Source organism: Emys orbicularis, chromosome 2, assembly GCF_028017835.1.
Source record: "Emys orbicularis isolate rEmyOrb1 chromosome 2, rEmyOrb1.hap1, whole genome shotgun sequence".
Classification (NCBI taxonomy): Eukaryota; Metazoa; Chordata; order Testudines; family Emydidae; genus Emys; species Emys orbicularis.
The window spans coordinates 246595445-246619466 of NC_088684.1; the positions used below are offsets into that span (position 1 = coordinate 246595445).

General features: G+C 38.1%; 1 protein-coding gene across 1 annotated transcript in view; it reads right to left on the reverse strand.

The window, feature by feature from the left end:
- Window positions 1-24022, reverse strand: part of PHF14 (PHD finger protein 14) — a 283433-nt gene that overhangs the window by 176604 nt on the left and 82807 nt on the right. Inside the window, exon 14 of the mRNA XM_065399294.1 lies at window positions 14299-14467. Coding sequence (XP_065255366.1) covers window positions 14299-14467 — 169 coding nt within the window. The remainder of the gene's footprint in view (window positions 1-14298; window positions 14468-24022) is intronic.

The window sequence follows — 24022 nt, forward strand, 5'->3', positions numbered from 1 at the left end:
ATTTTGTATCGTCTGCAAACTTTGCCACCTCACTCTTTACTTCTTTTCCAGATCATTTATGAATACGTTGAACAGCACTGGTCCTAGTACAAATTCTTGGGAGGAGCCCACTATTTACCTCTCTCTCTCTTGTAAATGTTGACCATTTATTCCTATCCTTTGTTTTCTGTCTTTTAACCAGTTACTGTTTGATGAGAGCACCTTCCTTCTTATCGCATGACTGCTTACTCTGCTTAAGAGCTTTTGATGAGAGTCATCAAATATTTTCTAAAAGTCCAAGTACACTGTATCCACTGGATCACCCTAGTCCACATGTTTCTTGACATCTTCAAAGAATTCTAATATATTGATGAGACGTGTTCCCTTTACAAAAATCGTGTTGATTCTTCCAACATATGAGGTTCATCTATGTGTCTGATAATTCCATTCTTTACTATAGTTTCAACCAATTTGCCTGGTACTGAAGTTAGGCTTCCAGCCTGTAATTGGCAGGATCACCTCTGGAGCCTTTTTTAAAAATGGGTGTGACATTAGCTATCTGCCAGTCAGCTGGTAATACAGAGGCTGATTAAAGCAATAGGTTATATAACACAGTTAGTATGGTGACATATTACTGTTTAATCTATCAATTTGTTCCAAAACCTCCTCTACTGACATCTCAATCTGGGACAGTTCCTCTAATTTGTCAGAGAGAATGGCTCAGGTATGGGAATGGCCCTCACATCCTCTGCAGTGAAGACAGAAGCAAAGATTTCATTTAGCTTCACCACAGTGGCCTTTCTTTGAGTGCTCCTTTAACACCTCGATTGTTCAGTGGCTCCACTGATTGTTTGGAAGGTTTCCTGCTTCTGATGTACTTAAGAACAATTTTGCTGTTAGTTTCTGTTTCATTAGTTGCGCTTTAAAGTCTTCTTTGGCCTATTTAATTATACTTTTACACTTGACTTGCCAGAGATTATGCTCCTATTTTCCGCATAAGGATTTGACTTCCAATTTTTTAAGGATGCCTTTTTGCTTCTACCCGCCTCTTTTACTTTGGTGTTTAGCCATGGTGCATTTATTTGGTCCTCTTACTGTTTGTTTGTTTGTTTTAATTTGGAGTATACATTTAGTTTGAGCCTGTATTATGGTGTTTTTAAAGAGTTTCCATGCAGCTTGTAGGCATTTTACAGTTGTTTTAAGACTGTTCCTTTTAACTTCCATTTAACTAGCTTCCTTATTTTTGTATACTACCCCTTTTTGAAGTTAAATGCATCAGGGGCGCATTTCTTTGGTGTTTCCCTTTCTGCAGTGATGTGAAATTTAATTACATTATGGTCGCTATCATCAAGCGGTTTCAGCTATATTTACCTCTTGGATCAGATCCTCGGCTCTGCGCTTTGGACTAGATGAAGAATTGCCTCTCCCCTTGTGCGTTCCAGGACTAGCTACTCCAAGAATTAGTCATTTATGGTGTCTAAAATAATGGGCCTACTGCTGCCATCCCCGACCTCAAGAGGGGGAAGGGAGGACCTCTGCTGACACATTTTGTGCCCACAAGGTAAAGGGGGCTGTGCTGCCACTGCTGGGGGGAAGAAGGTTGCCCCCTGCTGCATGGCTGCCCCTACCATGCTGAGCTGGAAGGGAACAGGGACAAGGCCATGGGGTTGGAGCCCTGGGCCCTTTCTCTGGCCCTGAGTTCTGGTTTTGCATCTTGATGTATTTTTCAATTTTTGATTCTCTGGTGCTTGGCAAGTATGCTGATTTGATTGAGATGGCACCACAAGCTATGTATTCTTTTCTGTCTGGTGATTAGCAGTGGAAATCCAGGCAGTACTACTCTGTAGATATCGTTGCTTGTATTCCTGTGTGCAAACAGTATTGGTTTGCAAAACTACAGGTGTATGGTTTTGCTTCGGGGGTTTACTCAGTTGTTTAAGCTGGTCCAAGAGTTCACTTTCATATAGAAGAATGGTTAACATTACAAAGTCCAATAATTTTAGCAACATTTTTATTGGAGGGTTTTTATTAGGAGACCATGGAGAAGAATAACCTCAGTTTCCAAGAAAGGGCTCAAGATTAGAGTAAATACAATCAAGAAGACACTGTGCAGCGAACATAAGTGGTATGCCTTTTCCCGTTAAGCTTGAATCTGGCGTGCTTTGCTTCACATTTTAGCACTAATATGGCAATTCTTCACTAATAATTCCAGAGATTCCTTAATATGTGTTCAATTCTGTAATTGCATATTGTCACTGGGAAATAGTTATAATCATGAGACCAACTTAAAAGCCCTAGTTAAGAGAAAAATTATCTTTGATTTAATTCTGTTTAAAAATGGAAAATAGGTATTCTACAGATGGTATCACACGGGAATGAAAATATTTTGACTGAAGGCAAAAAATCAATGCAGACACTAGGTGGCACACTTGCTCAATACATATAAAATGTCTGCCACTTTGCTGTTGATCAAAACATATATAACCATGTATAATTCAGAACTACCCAATATATTTCTCCAAAATTATTATTTCATTTTCCAGAAAATAGGCAGTAATAAAAAGGGAAGTGCCAAACAAAAAGAAATGCCAGTAAATCAAAAAATGATTAAAAAGAAAAACAAGCATAATTACAGAGAATTACAGCCCCCCAGGATTTGTTTGGTTGTCATTCTCTTGAGAATTTTGGCTTTATGTAGCAGTGAATTTTGCAATACTTCTGTCACTGTGCCATTACAGAGCAGTACTATCTGTGTGAATTTGTTTATAACCAGTGTATTTAGTGCATTACACGTGTTACTGTTTCTAATACAACAGTAAACATGCAACATATTTATCATAGAAATTCAATTTAAAGAGTTAATTACAAAATGTTTTTGTTTGCCAGAAGTTTGTTATACAATTTTTAGTAACTTTTTCTTTGGTGAAACTATGCCAGAGGATTCTAATACCTCGGGTTTGTCATTTTTGAAACTCTAGTGACACTTTTTGGAGTTCCTTGATTTGCGTGCACAGTATAAGAAGTCAACTTTTCAGCAATGTCCAAATGGGATTTTATTAATTTATAGGATTAACACTTTGCCCTACACTGTCAAATTTAGATACTTATAGCAATCAAGATGGTAACAAATATTTGCATATAAAGAAGGTGGGAATTCTGAGAAAACAGGTTTTTACGTCTTACTGAAGGCTACCAGGAATTTTTGAAACAAGGAATCCTCTCAAAAAATTCCAGTTCTCGAAAAACAGAGGCAGAAAGAGGAAAATTAAAACTGGAAGAGAAAAGTGGTTTCCAGTAACTGGTAAGTGAATAGCCTATTTATGGAAGTTTGCCACAGCAGATTAATGATTTTTCATTTAATGTATTCTATACACTTACACCTATTTAAAGATCACCATTTTATCCCCTTTTAATACATTCTGCTATCATAAAGCACTGCAAAAGAGCCATATCTCCTTCATCTTAACATGCCCTCCCCCTCAGCCTAGTGTAGCAAAAGCTCAGGCCAAACTGAAGTCTGGTATCTACAAAGCAGTACAGGCTCACTCAGTTACCGGATTGGCTGACATATGAGGCAGACCTGTTGAAAGTCTCTGGGTAAAAATAAAAAGGGTAAAAAGTAAGGATGATGTCATAGGTCTATGACAGACCACCTAACAAGGAAGAATAGGTGGATGAGGCTTTTTTTTTTAAAATAACTAACAAAAATCATCCAAAGCACAGGACATGGTGGTGATGGGGGATTTCAACTACCCAGATATCTGTTGGGGAAATAATGCAGTCTTCAAGTACGTAAAAGATTGTTATAAATAGGAGAGTGATAAATTGTTCTCCTTATCCAGTAAGAATAGGACAAGAAGTAATAGGCTTAAATTGCAGCAAGGAAGATTTAGGTTAGACGTTAGGAAAAACTCACTAACTATAAGGGTAGCTAAGCACTGGAACAAATTACAAAGGGAGGTGTGGAATCTCTGTCACTTGAGATTTTTAAGGACAGGTTTGACAAACACATGTCAGAGATCAGAGGGGTAGCCTTGTTAGTCTGGATCTGTAAAAAGCAACAGAGAGTCCTGTGGCATCTTTAAGACTAACAGATGTATTGGAGCATAAGCTTTCGTGGGTGAATACCCACTTCGTCAGACGCATGTAATGGAAATTTCCAGAGGCAGGTATAAATATGCAGGCAAGAATCAGTCTGGACATAACGAGGTTAGTTCAATCAGGGAGGGTGAGGTACTCTGCTAGCCGTTGAGATGTGAACACCAAGGGAGGAGAAACTGCTTTTGTAGTTGGCTAGCCATTCACAGTCTTTGTTTAATCCTGATCTGATGGTGTCAAATTTGCAAATGAACTGAAGCTCAGCAGTTTCTCCTTGGAGTCATGTCAGAGACTGTCTCTAAATAATACTTAGCCCTGCCTCACTACAGGCGACTATCTAGATGACCTATCAAGGTCCCTTCTAGTCCTACATTTCCATGATTTTATAGTTACCTTTTTATTAATAACATATTGTAGGATCATTTACATAATTTTACATTCAGTGCTGGATAAGAACATTTTATTTTATGAAGTTCTTTCTATGCTTTTGAGTTTTGAAATATTGCTGATTATTTTGCTCGGAGTTGTGCTGTTAAATGTTGGATAGCTAAGTATTAAGCAGAATGTCCAAAAAAAATAGGAAGAGCTATTACTAAAGGACTTTAATTTAAATAGGACTTTTCAAAATGAGCATCTTAAACGACCAATTATTCTGAATAGTTTGAGAAGGCCAGATTTTTTGTTTTATCACACAGAATTGACAAATACAGATTAGAATGTTTTATAATTATTTGTTATAATGCTTCATGGAACACTGAAGCGTATATTCAAAATGAGCTTTATTTTAGTGGTCTCTTCTCTAGTCATCATCTATTCAGAAATAATATCTATGACATCTCATAATTAAATCACACAATGGGTAAGTGGAAAGAATTTGGGTAGAAATGCTTCCGTTAAATACAACTAGAGTCAAGATAACAATCATGTTTATCTTAGTAAACCCGAATAGAAAACCATTCTCTCCGCTACCATCTTTCTTCCATACTCTGAACAAAAATGAACAATATTAATTCACCCTAAGAAATAGTATGTATTTGTAAATTAAAAACAATACACACAAAAGCTTCCTGTGATGAATACCACTTATAATCCAAGTGCTTAGATTGTGAAATTTTTTTAATTGATTTACTTAGAGTGAAAGCCTCTAGAAGCAAGGACCTTTTCTCCTCTATGATCTGAACAATACACACAGCAACACTCCAACAAATAAAAATAATTTACTTTATAAAAAAATATACAATCTTTTCACTGGAATTTTATGCAATGGAATTACACAATTTGTATATAATTGTGTAGTTAGTGCAATATAATTTTGATGGTAAAAGATCAGTCACTTTTGTTTAAATCATGGAACAAATGAATCACTTCTCAAAATGACGTTACACAACACTTTTCCCTCCACTATAATAATACTGGATGGATGTTTTCTTTCCAGTCAAATGCATTAAAACAGTGCTTGGCTGGAAAATATGTTCATGATTAAAGTTCTGAACCTAAATTGAGCTTTATGTGGATGCAAGCGTCTGCACATAGAGAGTTCACTGCAGGACAATATGTCCAGCAGCACAATATTCCTGAACAACATTAAGAGGTATACTGACAAAGAAGCCACTTCCTACATGTGGATTTTCTCTAGAAATCTCCAGAAGTCCTGAGTCCCATCACGTAAAGTCACTGTTTTAGAAGATTGTATTACTTTAAGTAAACAAAGCTTTTTTCCTTCCAACCTTTACACTTCCAGATAATTATCATATATGGTAGGCAAATAATATTTTGTGAGATTCTAAAGGAAAGTGATTATTACATCTAACCTTAATTCACTAATACACTTTACTGCTATTCAGATTATGCAAACAGGTTATATTTAAGAAAGTTTATTCCCCAGTAAAGTCAGACCAGATTTTAATGCAATTATTTTACTGAACAGACTGTCTACAGTCTGACAATAACCTAGATTAGTGAGACAGACCAATTGGCTCAGAAAAAAAAAATTGAACATCATCTTATTTGCTTTTTTTCATTTGAGGAGAGCAAAGCAACTTGACATTTAAAGTTTTTGTTTTGTTTTGTTTTTTCAAATTGGGTGACATCTCATTAATAAATGATCTCAATAACAAGAGCATATGCAGTTAAGCTAGATAATTAGGATCCAGTCCATTTAATTTATATAAGAAGACTGTAAAACACTAATCATATGTCTTCATACAGATTTCTATAAACAAAATATACAGAATTATATAGTAAATATTTCTAAAGTTCCCTGTGCAAAAATTCTGAGATGTATATGTGTTACAAGAATATGCGGATCACTAAATATGGCTAGGGAAAATACATCATCAGTTCTCATACGTTTTCCATTTAAATTGTTCAGCAATACATAAACTTTAGTTTAGATTATTGTTTTTTCTAATGGAGATTAACATTAGGTGCAACTAAATGTAGAGATCACATGTGGTTTGTGGAGATTATATTTTCCATTTCTTAGTTTTATAATGTGAATCAACTTTATAAAATTCTAAACAGCGTTAATTTAAAGGGTTTTTAAAATTATTTGAATTGTGGAAGCATCAGCAATAAGTTAATTTCTTTGTTCACATACAGTCCTTTCCACAGCAGTTTGCAAACTGAGGGCTGATCTGCTGAACACTTATACTCCTTTACTTATTCTGACCCTGATTCAGGAAAGAATTGAAATATGTGCTTAAATTATCCTTATTCAAGCAGGCTGTTAAGCATATGCTTACGTGCTCTTCCTGAATAGGGAGGCTCTCCTGAATCAGGGTACTGAGAAATTCTGTTGAGCTCAATGGTTACTCATACATGCGTTTGCAGGATTAGGCTTCAAGATGACTTACAAGTAGTTTCGAGCACTGCACCTGCCCCTAGGTCCCCATCATCTTCTGTGGTTTTAACATCAAACGTTCCTGTATTTTTCTGTCCCCACTCCTGTGTGGTAGACTCATGCTGACAGCAAGCCAAAATGTCTGATTATGCAAGGGGAACAGTGAAACAACTGTCAAAATGTACAATGTAAACTGACAAAAATGGAGGGAAAACTCTTTGTTTTTAGCTACAGTAATATCAGTTGTTGCTTGTGACACTAGTAGGTAAAAAAATTCCATGCAGGAATGTCAATTTTAATCTTATTTTAAATCTTAATAAGCTGTACCCTCTGCATAGTAACAACCTGAATGGCAGAATTTACTCCCTACCTCCTCATTTCTACTTAATCATGTGAATTTCTTTATTCAAATATCCTACAAAATATTCTGAAAATAGAGACAATGTGAATCAAGGTTCTGAACAGGCTAATTCCTTACATCTGATCAAGTGTCTATACACATTACTTTAAAAAGCACTATCAAATAAAAATCCAAACATTTTAAACAGCATTGGAATAGATTAGAAGGTGGCAACCAACTGTAAGAGGGAGAAATATGATCCTGATATAAAAAACCGTTGCTTTAACATTGACTGCTTCCATCTCCCCGCTTCACTTCTCATAATTCCCAATTCCAGGTGGAAAGGATGTCCTTAGTGTCTCTTACAAATGGAGCTGTAAGTATTGGCACATTTCTGCTCCCACCACAACCATCATCACTCTGAGCATCATTGACTAGATTGGAATACATTCTGAATAACTAAATAAATTTCCTAACTGAAAAAGGAATTGCTATTAAACGTTCTCTGCCTCCCACCTTTACACCCAATACTCTAAGCCACTGGTCCCGAAACTGTGGGGTGCACCCCCCTAGGACTAGAGGGCTAGATGAAATCAGGGCAGAGCTGGGCTGGGGGCGGAGTGGAGGAACGTTCATGGGGGAGTGCAGCAGGGCCTGGGCCAGCCCCCACAGGGGGCAGAGGGAGGGAGCACCACCCAGCCCCGCTCCGCCCCAGCCACAGTTCCACTCCGCCGCCTGCTCTGCTCCCAGCCCAGCTCCGACCCCAGCTGCAGCTCCGCTCCATCCCCAGCTACACTCTGCTCCCAGCCCAGCCTCAGCCACAGCTCCACTCCACCCCCAGCCTGGCTCCAACCCAGCTCTGGCCCCCGCCACAGCTCCACTCCGCCCCCAGCCCGGACCCAGACACAGTTCCACTCCACTCCCATCCCCAGTTCTGACCCCAGCTCGGTCTTCAGCCCAAGCTCCTCTGCTGAGCCAACTGTGCAGTAAAGGAGTGGGGGTGTGGACAGATTCCATTACTGGTAAGGGGTGCCGTGACAGGAAAAGTTTGGGCACCACTGCTCTAAGATGAGTGTATTGCTCACAATTCCCACCAGTTCAGTAATGGATTGTGAATCTATCTTTTGTACATGCTGATCCAGAATATGGCCAACAGAGCACTTCATTCACAGTTTAACTTCTGCTTTAGGAAGCTCAGATAGTCTCAGTCCAGATATAAGGATGAAAATGGTGAAAGGTTTGAGGAGAAACTGAAAAGAATGAGATGGTTCAGTTTAGAGAGATGATGAATAAGAGGAAACATACAAAATGTCCCTATTTAGCTTCTCACATAATGCAAGAACAAAGGGAATCAGAAACTGAAAGGTAGCAGTTAAAATGGATAAAAGAAAACACCTTTTCTCCTAAAAAAATGTCAATAATTAACCTACAGAACTCACTGGTACAAAGCATCATTGAGTATAGAAGCTTAGAAAGATTAGAAAAAGAAGAAGACGTAGATAAGCTAACATCCACGATTACGTTAGATAGGTTGCATAATTTAAAAAAAAATTATAACATAACCCTCATGCGTCAGGGCATAAGCCAACCATTGGCAGGATGAAACATCTATTATGGCACGTAATACCCTTTTTTTTTTTTTTTTTTTTTACTATGGGGTGAAGCATGTTTTACTGGTAAGACCCTCCTGTGTTGCTTTTTACCCATTTTTACTGTAAAATTCCTGGCTTTTACAAAAGCTATTATTCAGTTTTTTACTTGTTTACTGAATTTCAGACTGCTCAAATATATGAAAATACTGATTAAGTTAAGAAAAATCCAATACTTTACATTAGGTAGATGTGTTTACGTTAATGAATTAGTCTAAGTGTAAATATAAGGCTGTCCTTTAAAATAAGACAATGTATTGGAAGATACATACAGATGTGCATGTGTACATCAGTGCTTCTGTCCTTAAAAAAAATAGAAAGAGTGCCAGAACTCCATGGACCCAGCTCTCTGCTCCCAGCTCACTAACCTGGGCATCAACTTAACCACCATCTCTCCTTTCAGAATGGGCCCGAAGTGGGCCTGGAAGTGGAAGAGGTGAAGGAGGCGAGCATGCCATTTCTTCACACTGCCTCCTCCACCTCTTGTGGGCCTACTCCAGAAAGAGATATGGCAGCTCAGTTACCTTGGCCGCCCACATTACCAAGCTGCCATCTCTCCTTCTGGAGCAGGGACCAGGATCCAAAAGAAGTCTTATTTTTCTCTATTTGTTCCTTTTCTTTTGTCTTCCATATATTAACCCTGATATTTACCCAGAAAACTGTGACATTAATTTTCTTGCACTGATTTTCACCTTTATTAAGTTTGTATATTTCTTGGGAAATTTTAAACAAAATAAAAACAAAAATGTAGGGCCTTGGTTACTGGCCACTCTCAGGGACAGGTTTCTGCTCTAGATATCAATGGTCTAATCGGGTATAGTAATTCCTGTATTTTTACCTTCCTACAGATGCACATTAGTTATTTCACACAGTTAATAAGTTTTTTTTTTAAGTTGATAATTAACAAGTGCTTTATATTATCTTCTTTATGTTACATATACTGTCATCTTCCCCTTAGTAACAGCTAATTCAACATCACCACCATTTATACTGTAATGCTTAGGGGGTCCAATCAATCATGGATCAAGACATCATTGTGCTAGGCACTGTACAAAGACACAACAAAAAGCCAGCCCCTGCCTGACATGTTGTTTTAATTATTACATACATACTTTAGCAGTTGCTTGATTTTGTAAAACATTAGGCTGAACATTAGTTCTGAAAAGTTAAAATGAGTGCTGGTAAACAGTAGAAATTAACTATGATAAATCATTACAGTGAAATGTAGCCATATAAATTTCAATGTGAAACTTACTTTGTGGACTTCACTAAGTGGCAAAAAAGACACTTTTTTCAATTGCGTAAGTTCGACTGATTTTAGCTTAACATAAATGGAAAATCCATTAACACTCATGGAGACACAGCTTAACACCTTTATAATCACACTAGCTGCTTGTGTCATAACCTAGGGCTTGTCTACACTTAAAATGCTGCATCAGCTTCTCCTGTAGGCGTAGGTAATCCTGAGAGAAAAATTCTCCCATCGACCTAGTGCTGTCTACACTGGGGGTTAGATCGGTTTAGCTGCATCATTCAAGGGTGTCGTTTTTTCACATCCCTGAGCAATGTAGTTATACCTACCTAATTTCCTAGTGTAGACCAGGTCCTAGGCTCCGTGCTACACACATGGTAAGGGAGGTTTTTCAATCATTTTTCAAACTGAGCTTAATGAATTGAAAAAAAAAAATAATAATCTGTAAGGAGTGGGAAAGGTAGAGGTGTGAAGGTCATGAAGTACATTATTTATGCTTTGTCAATAGTTTCACAATTATATCTAATTAAGTGGGAAGCAGCTCCACTTCAACATCTAAATAAATATTAAATGTAATAAACCAATTATCATGACCAGATATTTTTTCTCCCTCATGCATGGTCACTCTTCAAAGGAGTGTTAAAATAGGTGAACACGAATAAAAAAAGAAAAGATGGACAGTAGGAGTTGATTCTCCTTGTTCCAAGGACAATTCTTTTTTTAAGATGTACAGCAGCTCTATGTCCACAGAAAGCATTATTCACATAATAAAATCAACAAAACCATCACAAGATGGGCAAGGCATCTGGTGAATCAACTTTAAAAATGTATGGAGAAGGAAATATATGGTTTGTATTTGTTTGCCACAACAGGTTCACAGATTCAGTTTAAGACACTGTCTCCACTTCACAGGATTTTCTTCAAGGTTTATCCAACAGGATAGAAGTTAAAGATCAAATCACTGAGGCCAAGAATTGAGTCGACATGCATCAGAAATTACAATCTGTACTGAAAGGGCTCTGAGATAAAGTTGAAGATTAGCAAAATCAAAGTAGGAGGAATAACTACTGAATTACCAGCATCTCCAAAAGCACGGAAAAGGGAAACAATTAAGTCTTAAAACTAAGAGATTACAGAATAGTGAAACTGGCCATGTGGTGTGAGATACTGAATGCATCACAGAGCACAGTCTCTTAAACATTCAAGGTCAACAGTGACAAAGTTTCTTAGATTCTACATGAAGAGAAATAACTATGAAAAATACGGAATGTGAGAGAGACAGACTTTGGGTAAATTGGAGAGGCTGTAAGATCATATTTCTGCACTTTGAAGGGCAAAGATGACATCAACAGCTTGCGGGGGGGAAGGACAGGTCAAACAAGTTCTGTTTTCTTTTATACTCTGAGGGTTTGTCTACATGGTGTGGCAATACACACTACGAGGGTATGATTTCTAAAGAGTACTAATGAGTTGTGCATTAACTGGTCTGTGTAGACCCTGCTGGTGTGCACTAAAGGTTGCCTAGGGCACTTTAACACACAACCAAGGATCTCAAAATGCTCTGCAAACATTAATTAAACTTAGCCTCACCCTCATGAGGTTTAGCCACATTTTTCAGATTAGGAAACTGAGGAAGAGTAAGATTAACAAACATCTGTCACAGCTTGAAACAAAAAACAAATCTCCCAATTTTAGTCTTTTGCCTTTGCCACAAATCCATCTTCCCCTCAGATAATCAATTTTTTCACGATGGTGTTCAGGATTTACAGCTGTAATAGTCACCAGAGGGAGTGTGGAGAGCGGAATGAAAAATCTGATTCAGACTCCTCCCTGGGATTAGGAGCCACTACTCCTATGTCCTTTCATTATTTGATTCTTTAAGCCTTAGCACATTAAAGCATTCAAAACTAGGGTGAAATTTTAAAAAAATAAGATGATTTCAAGAGCATATGAGTCAGAAATGGAACTTTCCTTCAAGCTGAAGAAACTTTTATCTTCTTCCTATGCAAAGAGGCTCTTTGGTTTATTCATGTGGCCTCACATCCTGGCCTTGTCATTCCTACACGATGAACTGAATTAGCCCCTATGTCCTGAATGATTCTTAAAGTTCTTCCTAACTGCTGGAACAGGAAAGGGAAGCATTCCTTGGATTGGAGCTCAAAATTTTGGCAACAGGTTCTGCAGGTCAAAAAACAATCCCAACATGAAGATTCTGGTATGGATAAAAACTTCTAACGATCATAAGAATTCATAGCTTAACCCCATCAAAGGTTAGCTGGACAATATAGGGGTGGTATTTGTAAGCAAAGCATAATGGGACTCCAAAGCAGATTGCTTTAAGAAAAACTAGTCAAGCTATGTAATAAGCAATGGATATGGCTAGTCTGAGATAAGGGGTGTGTATGTGTATGTGTGTGTGTGTGTGGGGGGGGGGGTGTTTGTTATTTTGGGTACAGGTCTGTCGCATCTTACACGCATTTAACATGCGCGATTTCAGCTTTACGCGGTCGGCAAAAACAAAAAAGAGAGAAAAATTACAATTTTAATACTGTACCTGTAGTGCAGGAGATTCCGCCTGCCATTGAACTCAATGTAATTTTGACTATACGCGGTTTTCGCTTTACGCGCTAACCGCGGAACAGGACCCCCGTGTAAGATGAGACAGACCTGTATAGCTTTTGGGAGATGAACCATAGTGCATACACAACCTAAGGGTCGCAGACACCAAACAGCCCCAAACCTGACAGGTGAGAGACCAAAGGACTGTATTCTAGAAGAAAAAAAATTATACCTTTGACTGTATTTATGGACATTTTCTCAAGTTCTCTGTTAATCCTGTTATGCAGTATTGTATTATAATGAAAAATCCAATAAAAGCCTTTAATTAGAAACATGTAGGAAAACAAATCTTGAAGGATCGGAGTATGGTGGAGAATGATAAGAGAATACAGTAATGATTAATAGTAGCTCTGCTTTCAAGGAAATGACCTACAGGTTTTTTTCTTTGCCAGTAAAAAAAACTAAATTTCTGTTTATTAAAAAGCATCCAGTAATGGTTGCTTTTTTGTTTGTTTGTTTTTGGTGGGGGGGGGTTGAGAACAGAAGCACTGAAAAGTATATTGTTAGAAAGCACAGTCTAAAGCATGTTAAAGCATAAATAAAATTGTGCAAAATGGAATATATAGAGGTTCAAATTATAAATGATAAATATATAATATTACGTGTTTTTGAGACATACCAAAAATTTTTAAACTATTGTTTTTATCCCCTCTGCCATGGCTGTTAGAGGAATCCATTACACTAACTGTGAAAATCACATTTTTATAAACACACACACACACGCATTTTAATCAATTTATTACCTTTTTAATAATATAGCAGGTAATATCAAATTGATTACTTTTGCAAAGTATCCTTTAGAACTTATCTCAAGTACCAAAGTATCACTACTTCTTCTATTACCAAGTACTGTGACGAACCAAGTTAAAATAACGTGTACAATGCAACTTTGACTGTTTCTCACTTTAAAAAAATTAAAATATAACCAAGTGTATAAAATAAACCCAAGTGACACCCCTTGACACTGAAGACCTCTGTCTCCCCTCAAGACAGGAAGTAGAAAAGGTGTAATCTTCTTCTATATTGTCTTACAGAAACCATTGCTAGGGGGTAAAAGTCATTTATTCTTTATGGCTATTCACTGAAACTGCCAAGCAAGATGACAAATCGTGCCAACTGTGGTGGGTTAGGTGACACAAATTGACCATTTCACATAGGCCAGAGAACATCTGTCAAAATATAAAAATTTCTGGCTGTTACCTACTTGTGGTGAATTTTACTTTATTTGACTTGGCAACCTACAGTTTAAAGGGAAAGCTTGATCTACCATTCTTTGAAGTACACAGTTACCAGCATTATTATTTTAGGTACTTCCTCAGAAGTCAAGTAAATCACATTTTTGAGACAAAAAATTAAGTATCTAATAATCAGAGAAAACAGTTTTTACAACTATATTAGAAGGCTGTCATTATTTAAATACAGGGCTAATTCATCCTACTCTAAAGGTCCCAATTTTACAGATACTAAGCTAAATAATTATGAATATGACCTATATGACGACAATTAAGTTGTCATTTACCGTGTTTCTGATTGGAATCTTCTTTGGTTCTGGTGGCACATCCTGTGGAACAAATTTCACCGGTTCTTTAATCTGCCTCCTTGATCTCTTGGTCCCATCTGGTAAGGTTTCCATGGCAATATCTGCTTCCATGTCACTGCTGCCTGCCTGGTCACACTCTGAACACTGCCTGGAAGCGAAAGATTTTATATGGACAACAGCAACCACAAAGCAGAAATAAAATATTTTGGTAAAAATACAACACAAAAACAAAACAATTCCACAAAAATATAAGGTAATTTTCTCAAAATAACAGATATTCAAATAGCTGCTCTTGCCAGATACACGGCCTATTTTATTTATTTATTCATGTCATTTAAGTCATTTGGGATCTAAGACTCATTGGAAGCACTCTTTCATATTTAGGAAAGATATTTCTTCTACTATTTCACCATTTTTTAATCCTACCCCCATTGATCTTGAATCTATTCATTTTTTTAGCTACTGCAGCCTCTAATCTCTGCCAATGACACACTGTGTGAAATTTGCTCTCTGTAGGCAGCTTTTTACTGACAGACTAGCAAGAAGGGTTTCCTCTGACAATCAATAAACCATTTTAAAGATGGTGGACAATTCAATTCACACTAGATACATTTTTTTTTAAAGTTTAGAAGACATTAAAAGACAAATGAAGATGTATAGCCAGTGAAATGCATATTAGCAATTTTTTTTATATTCAGATGAAAAACCCCTTGTTGTATTTCCAAAACATTATAAATTCATGGTGAGAACTTCAAAAGTAAGCAATCGCTAACGTATGCTATTAACAAGTTTCATGAAAGAAAATTAACAAAATGTGAAGTCATCTTCATATGTTCTCATATGCAGAACAAAATAATATATGTCATTCCAAGATGTTAGGCCATAAATGCAGATGTTAACCTAACATATGGGAATGAAATTTCAGGTTTACCTGTTAATATCAGTGACATCAAATTAATTTTGAAGACCTTTTTTGATTATAAAATACATTATTCTATGCATTTTACTGCAAATCTTACCTAAATCCTACCATCAGCAGCAATTTTTACATTTCCCAAAAACTGTATTTTAAATATTGGTTAATGAAATTATTATACATTTCCTGAAATAGTATGCCAACTATTGAATAACAAAATTTAAATTTTAAATTAACATACAAACATTGATAATAATTTAAATGAAGTAGCAGAACTTGTTTCAGCAAGAAATAAAAATGTGTACTTTGTTATTCATTTATAAATATATTTTTATATGGTCTGAAGATAAGGAGGTGTGCTAACTTGCCGCCTATAAAAAACAGAATTTTTGCAACACAATTCCAGATTATAAAAAGTCAAATGAAATTTTCTTTAAAAAAATTAAATATTAAAAGCAAATGTTTAAAAACAAAATTTAACTATAGTATATTTACCGTAAATGATCTGGATGCTTTTTTTATCATGAGGAAAGGAAATGTTACAAAGTTGAGCCTAAAATAGGTTTAACAGAAACAGCTATGCTGCTATGAATTTCATTGCAAACAAAGGCATTATTAAGTAATGTAAGCAACTGAAAAACATCAGTGCTATTGTGTTTTGAAAAGAGAATGCTGAACAATAATATATTTAATTCAAATAACAGTGCTTTTTTAAGTCAACAAAGCTGAATTACAGTAGATATGCCACACATTGTATTAAGACTCACAATGTAAAGAGACTCACATTACTCTTACTAAAACATACTATTAACAAAGGTTCCTGTTTAATTTGTGATTTACACCAGTTCCCGTAGTTGGCGCAGAAGAACAGTAGTAGCTGCTCCAATATAAAGCAAACTGCTCTGATATAAAGCAAACACATGTTTTCGTCAGCTTAGCATTTGTGTTTTCTAAAATTGGAAACATCCTGAGCATTAGTCTCAAATCATTTCTGGTCACACCGGAAGACACTCCCAACAGACAGCACTGTCTACTTATTAGAGCACAGGTTGATGAGTCAGAAAAAATGTGATCTAATCCTACTTGGATAAAGGCTAACTGTATGAGATAAACTGTATTTCAGTAATACATATGTATTACCAAGGAGTGTAGAAGCACAGACAAAGAAGTCGCCTTTATAAGACAGACTGAAAGAATGATCCAGCAGTTAGGCACTAACTAGGGACTCAAAAGACGTGGGTTCAATTCCCTGCTCCATCATAGATTTCTTGTGTAACTTTTAGTCTTGCTGGGTTTCAGTTCCCCATTTGTAAAATGGGAATAATATTACTTCTCTTCCTCACAGGGGCATTGTAGGGATAAATACACTAAAGATTGTCAGGCACTCAGATGCTATGGTAACAAGGGCCAAAAAGTACCTTAGATAGATTTATAAGAGACCAATTACCAAAAAAATGAGTCTTGTAACTTTTATATCAGTCAAGAACACCAAAGAGAACCTCTTGTAGTTGAGATTTTACATAAGAAACTTGCAAAAAATTTATAGAGAACATCTGAGCTAACTCTGGAATTGGTGGCACAACTGCCACTGCAGTAAGAACTAGGAAAAATGCAAGTCACCCAACAAAAAAGTAGTGAAAGCATGGTCTTAAAAGTATCAAAGAAAAAAATTCAATGTGAGAAAATAGAAGCACAGTAAATTGGCTCTTAAATGCACTTAATTCCCTTGGCAGAAACATGGCCAATATGGCAAGGGAAAATACAGGACAGAGGTGGTCAGTCCAGACAGTGCAAGTGTGCCTGTTGAAGCAAAGAATCAAGAAGTTTGTCCAAGCGAAGGTAAATTACGCTTATTTCTTTGGATTTGTGATATGGAAGCTGTTCCATACCCCTAATCACTTTGTTTGCCATTCTAATGTATCTGTTTGGATACAGAGTAACCAGAACTGTACGCAATATTCTAGATGTGGGCATACCATGGATTTATCTAGTGGCATTATGACATTTTGTTTCTTGTTATCTATCCCTTTCCTAATGGTTCCTAACATTCTGTTAGGTTTTTTTTTGACTCCTGCTGCATATTTAGCAGATGTTTTCAAAGAACTACCCATGATGACTCCAAGAACTTTTTCTTGAGAGGTAACAGCTAATTTACACCCCATCACTGTATATGTATAAATTTGATTATTTTTTCCAATGTGCATTATTTTTTATCAATATTGACTTTTATCCATCATTTTGTTGCACAGTCACCCAGTTTTGTGAGATCTGTGTGTTACTCTTCGCATTCAGCTTTGGATCTAACTTGAGTAATTTTGTATCATTTGCAAACTTTGTGACCTCACTCTTTACCTCTTTTCCAGATAGCACTGGTCCTAGTACAAATTCTTGGGAGGACCCCACTATTTATCTCTCTCTATTGTGAATGCTGACCATTTATTCCTACCCTTTGTTTTCTATTTTTTAACCAGTTACTGTTCAATGAGAGGACCTTCCCTCTTATCCCATGACCGCTTACTGTACTTAAAAGCCTTTGGTCAGGGACCTTGTCACTTTCTGAAAGTCCAAGTATACTGTATATCCATCCACCTGATCACCCTTATCCTCGTGCTTGCTGACACTTCAAAGAATTCTAGTAGATTGGTGAGGCATGTGTTCCCCCTTTACAAAAGCCATATTAACTCTTCCAACATATTGTGCTTATCTATCTGTCTGATAATTCTGTTCTTTATTATAGTTTCAACCAATTTGCCTGATACTGAAGTTAAGCTTCCCAGCCTGTAATTGCCAGGATTGCCTCAGGAGCCTTCTTTAAAAATCAGCATTACACTATTAACTGCCAGTCATCTGGTGGTACAGAGGCGGATTTAAGCAATAGGTTATATACTACAGTTAGTAGTTCTGCAATTTCATATCTGAGTTTCTTCAGAACTCTGGGATGAATACCATCTGGTCCTAGTGACTTATTACTGTTTAATTTATCAATGTGTTCCAAAACCTCCTCAACTGACACCTCAAATCTGGGACAGTTCCTCTGGTTTGTCACCTAAAAAAAAAAAAAAAATGGATAAGATGTGGGAATCTCCCTCACATCCTCTGAAGTGAAGACAAATGCAAAATAATTCATTTAGCTTCTCCATAACAGCCTTGTCTTCCTGGGTGCTCCTTTAGTTCCTTGATTGTCCAGTGGCCCCAATGATTGTTTGGCAGGCTTCCTGCTTCTCATTTACTTGAAAACAATTTTGCTGTTGTTTTTTGTCTATTTTATTAATTGTGCTTTGAAGTCTTCTTTGGCCTACCTAATTATACTTTTACACTTGACCTGCCAGAGTTTACGTTCTTTTCCTCAGACAGATTTGATGTCCTATTTTTGAAGGATGCTTTTTTGCCTCTATTCGCCTCTTTAAGTCTGCTTTTTAGCCATGGTAGCATTTATTTGGTCTTCTTATTTTTTTTCTAAGGATTATTACTACATTTGACTGTATGCTTTCTTTCACAGATAGCACCACTCCCCCAACAGTGTGACCTACTCTTTCTTGTATATTCTGTACCATGTGTGACAGAACCCTTTGTGACACTTTCCTACTCTTTGTACCCTTTGTGACACTGTAATAATTTTTCTACAAGGTATCATTTAAAAACTCATAATTTGCTGGTCAGTATTGTCCTGGTAAAATATGTGTGCCAAATTGTATGTCAACTTATAAGATTCCAGTATATGGTGTTATTAACCCCACAACCCTGTCCAGACAGAAGTTGTCAATCTGGTCTGTGCTTAACAAAGGAATGTGTGCTGGCCTTAATTTGCATTTAAGCATTAAACAGAGTCATCAAACAGGAAGGGAAGATAAACGAAGTTCAAATGGTTGAAAAAACAGAATATCCTTTCACACAGCCTCCTTGGCTCCTGGTTTTCAGCTGGAAATATTTTTCAAGAGGGAGACTGAAATTATAAAAAGGAGGGACAAACACCGCAAGGCACCCCTCTCTCTCTTTCTGCCCATTGCATTCACTGCACCTGAAGAGACAAAGGAAGCAGCCATTGAACTCTGGGGAAGTGGTCCTGACCTAGAGTCTGGTCAGTAAGATTGCTGAAAGCACGTGATGAGAAAACTTTGCTTTGAAGCTAATGTAGTTTGTTAAGTTAGACACCAGTAAATGTTTTATCTTTATTTTTCTTGTAACTATTTCTGACTTTTATGCCTCATTACTTGTACTCACTTCAAATCTGTATCTTTGTAGTTAATAAACTTATTTTATTGTTTTATCTAATCCAGTGTCTGGGTAACTCCATTTGGTAACAAGTTGTGTGCATATTACTCCATTACAGGAATATAGACTGAATATATTTGTTCTGTCCAGGAGAGGGTGGGGCAGTACAGGATATACGTTTCTAGAGGAAAATTTGGGACTGGGTGTGTGTTGGGGTCACCGGCAGCATAACTAAGGCTAGTAAGAGCCAAGTTGTGGCTGGCTGGCTGAAGCACAAATAGACATAACTAGGAGCGCCTTACATGCTGGAGGCTGTGAGCAGTCTAGGCAGGAGGATACAGCAGCAAGGCATTTTTAAGGGCCCCCCGGGTCAAAGGGTCAGGGGTGACACAGCCAGGGCTTTGGAACAGAGCCCGGAGCTGGAGCGCGGAGCAGCTCCGGAGCAGTGGAGCTGCAGGTTTTTGCCTGGAGCTGGAGCGGAGCCGGAGCACAGCTCCAAAGCCCTGGACACAGCTACTCATTAGTCTGGATTGTACCCGAGTATGTCACACCTTGGTATTATCATGTCCTGCTGATTATCATTGTTCCACCAAGTTTCTGTGATGCCTATTATATCAATATCCTCATTTAATACAAGGAATTCAAGTTCACTCATCTTAGTATTGAGCCTTTTAATATTTATATACAGGCCCTTATAAAATTTTGCTAATATTTAGTTGTTTGCCTTCATGTGATATCATTTAATGTAATTGAATTATTTTTCACTTGAGTGTGTTTCTTCAGTGCCTACCAGTACTTTATCAACTTCTATTCCATCCTTTTGACTAGGATATAGAGTATTCCCCTTTAACAACTCCTCTCATTTGGTATCACAAGCCTCCTAGAAATCTTACAAAGAAAAATTAGTGAGATTTTGAAAGGCTTAAAGGAAGAGGATGTTTATATGGATGACATTTTAGTTTATTAGAAGTAAAAGTGGTCTCTCATGCTGGACTATGTAGAGGCCCCTATATGCAGAAGCGGGGAAAGAAAGATATCTATACAGAGAGCATTAACACCACGTGTGGAATCTACAGGGGACAAATTCACCGAAGACATTCCTTTAATCGGAGAGGACGGCGGGTCCCCCATATTGAGTTTTTGCTGTGTTGTTACACACACACACACACACAAACTTTTTTAAACCATTTTTAACCTTTGTGAAAATGTAAGCTAAGGGCTCCATCCAATCCACAAAATCACTTCCACTGATGCTCATGGACAGAGACTCCAATGAAGACTAGTAGCAGATGCACAGGAAGTTGCAAGAAATCCCAAAGTAGGCAGTTATGGAATAATCCACCCTCTCAAAGTATCTTCCTAGCCCCCATTAGTTTGAGTCTGGCTTACACACTGATGTATGTGAGTTTATAGACTTTCCTAAATTATTGACTTTTTGTTTTTAATCCTATTTTACCCTAGATGTTCTTATTATCCATATAAAATGTCCAGTCTATTTATTTCAATGCTGGTACACTCTTGGCCTCATAATATCTTTTGGCAATGAGTTCCAAAGACTAAAAAAATTGCACTTTGTATGAAGAAGTACTTCCTTTTATTATTTCTAAAGCTGATGCTTTTTCAATTTCACTGAATGTTTTTTTTAATACGAGAAAAGGTGAAACCCCTTCCTCAGCAGGCATTAGGAAGCCATGGTAGGACTTGTCAGTCAGCCAGGAAAGAAATGTCTCAAAGAAGCCAGGTTGGACTTAAGGGGAGAGGGGCCTGTTGAGCATAAGTGTTTCTCCATCTCCCCCCCAAATAATTGTTATGGGTGTGAATTAGGGAGCTCCCACTTAATAAAAATGTCCTCTACTTTTGTCCAGTTATTTGCTAATACACAGGGAAAAACGGAGCCCCTCCTATCATTCCTGATGAAGAAAGCAGACTCAGTACTCTCCTGATCTAGGAGCATGAGGACCCCCTTACTGTGTACAAACACACTTCTTGACAACTGGGGTAGGAGAAATGCTGTTCCCCCATACTCAAAGATCATTATTGTTTTTATTTAAATGCTGTAATCTCCATCCCTGGAGGTGGGGAGGAGGAGAGAGAAGAAATTTAGAGAAAAGAGAGTTTCAGTGCATGGAAACTAGAGCCCATCCCCATAGCTCTAAAACATCTCGGTGTTTGTTTCTTATTAGCCTTGTGCAATGGACCTGTCAGATTTCTGAAGAGATTAGACTACTGAAAGTCACCAAATTCAGCTCAATGGAATTTACCCATTCAGGAAGAGAACATATTTTTGGCCATAGATAAGTGGTAATAATGTTATCGAATCTTTCAAAATTCTGCCACAGTATTTCACCTCAATGAACCGATTTGTCACAGAGCTAACATTCTAGGAAACTTCCTGCAATTCATATTTCTTCACTTAATTTTGTATGACTTTATACGAAATCCCATATGAATAGTCAAAAAGTATAGAATCATCGAATCATAGAAGATTAGGGTTGGAAGAGACCTCAAGAGGTCATCTAGTCCAACCCCCTGCTCAAGTCAGGACCAACCGCAACTAAATCATCCCAGTCAGGGCTTTGTCAAGCTGGCCTTAAAAACTTCTGAGAAGGGAGATTCCACCACCTCTCTAGGTAACTCATTCCAGTGCTTCACCACCCTCCTAGTGAAATAGTTTTTCCTAATATCCAACCTAGACCTTCCCCACTGCAACTTGAGACCATTGCTCCTTGTTCTGTCATCTGATACCACTGAGAACAGTCTAGCTCCTTCCTCTTTGGAACGCCCCTTCAGGTAGTTGAAGGCTGCTATCAAATCCCCCCTCACTCTTCTCTTCTGCAGACTAAACAAGCCCAGTTCCCTCAACCTCTCCTTCATATGCCCCAGCCCCCTAATCATTTTATTTACCCTCTGCTAGACTCTCTCCAATTTGTCCACATTCTTTCTGTAGTGGGGGGCCCAAAACTGGACGCAATACTCCAGATGTGGCCTCACTGGTGTCAAATAGAGGGGAATAATCACTTCCCTCAATCTGCTGGAAATGCTCCCACTTATGCAACCCAATATACTGTTAGCCTTCTTGGCAAAAAGGGTACACTGTTGACTCATACCAAGTTTCTCATCCACTGTAATCCCCAGGTCCTTTTCTGTAGAACTGCCACTTAGCCAGTTGGTCCCGAGCCTGTAGCAGTGCATAGGATTCTTCCATCCTAAGTGCAGGACTCTGCACTTGTCCTTGTTGAATATCATCAGATTTCTTTTGGCCCAATCCTCCAATCTGTGTAGGTCACTCTGGACCCTATCCCTACCTTCCAGCATATCTACCTCTCCCCCCAGCTTAATAACATCCGCGAACTTGCTGAGGGGGCAATCCATCCCATCATCCAGATCATTAAGGAAGATGTTGAACAAAACCGGCCCCAGGACAGACCCCCTGGGCACTCTGCTTGATATCAGCTGCCAACTAGACATCAAGCCTCGATCACTACCTGTTGAGCCCAATGATCTAGCCAGCTTTCTATCCACCTTATAGTTCATTCATCCAATCCATATTTCTTTAACTTGCTGACAAGAATACTCTGAGAGACCATATCAAAAGCTTTGCTAAAGTCAAGGTATATCACGTCCACCGCTTTCCCCATATCCACAGAGCCAATTATCTCATCATAGAAGGCAATCAGGTTGGTCAGGCATGACTTGACCTTGGTGAATCCATGTTGACTGTTCCTGATCACCTTCCTCTCCTCCAAGTGCTTCAAAATGGATTCCTTGAGGACCTGCTCCATGATTTTTCTGGGGACTGAGGTGAGGCTGACAGGTCTGTAATTCCTTGGATTCTCCTTCTTCCCTTTTTTAAAGATGGGCACTATAATTGCCTTTTTCCAATCGTCCGGGACCTCCCGTAATTGCCACAAGTTTTCAATGGCTCTGCAATCACATCAGCCAACTCCCTCAGCACCCTCAGATACACTGCACCCGGCGCCATGGACTTGTGCATGTCCAGCTTTTCTAAATAGTCCTTAACCTGTTCTTTCACCACTGAGGGCTGCTCACCTCCTCCCCATACTATGCTGCCCCCAGTGCAGCAGTCTGGGAGCTGACCTTGAAGATCGAGGCAAAAAAAGCATTGAATACTTCAGCTTTTTCCACATCATCTGTCACTAGGTTGCCTGCCCCATTCAGTAAGGGTCCCACACTTTCTCTCACCTTCTTCTTGTTGCTAACATACCTGTAGAAACCCTTCTTGTTAGCCTTCACCTCCCTTCCTAGCTGCAACTCCAATTGTGCCTTGGCCTTCCTGATTACATCCCTGCATGCTCGAGCAATATTTTTATACTCCTCCCTAGTCATCTGTCCAAGTTTCCACTTCTTGTAAGCTTCCTTTTTGTGTTTAAGCTCATCAAAGATTTCTCTGTTAAGCCAAGATGGTCGCCTGCCGTATTTGCTATTCTTTCTGCACATCGGGATGATTTGTTCCTGCGCCCTCAATAAAGCTTCTTTAAAATACAGTCAGATCTCCTGGACTCCTTCCCCCCTCATATTAGCCTCCCAGGGGATCCTGCCCATCAGTTCCCTGAG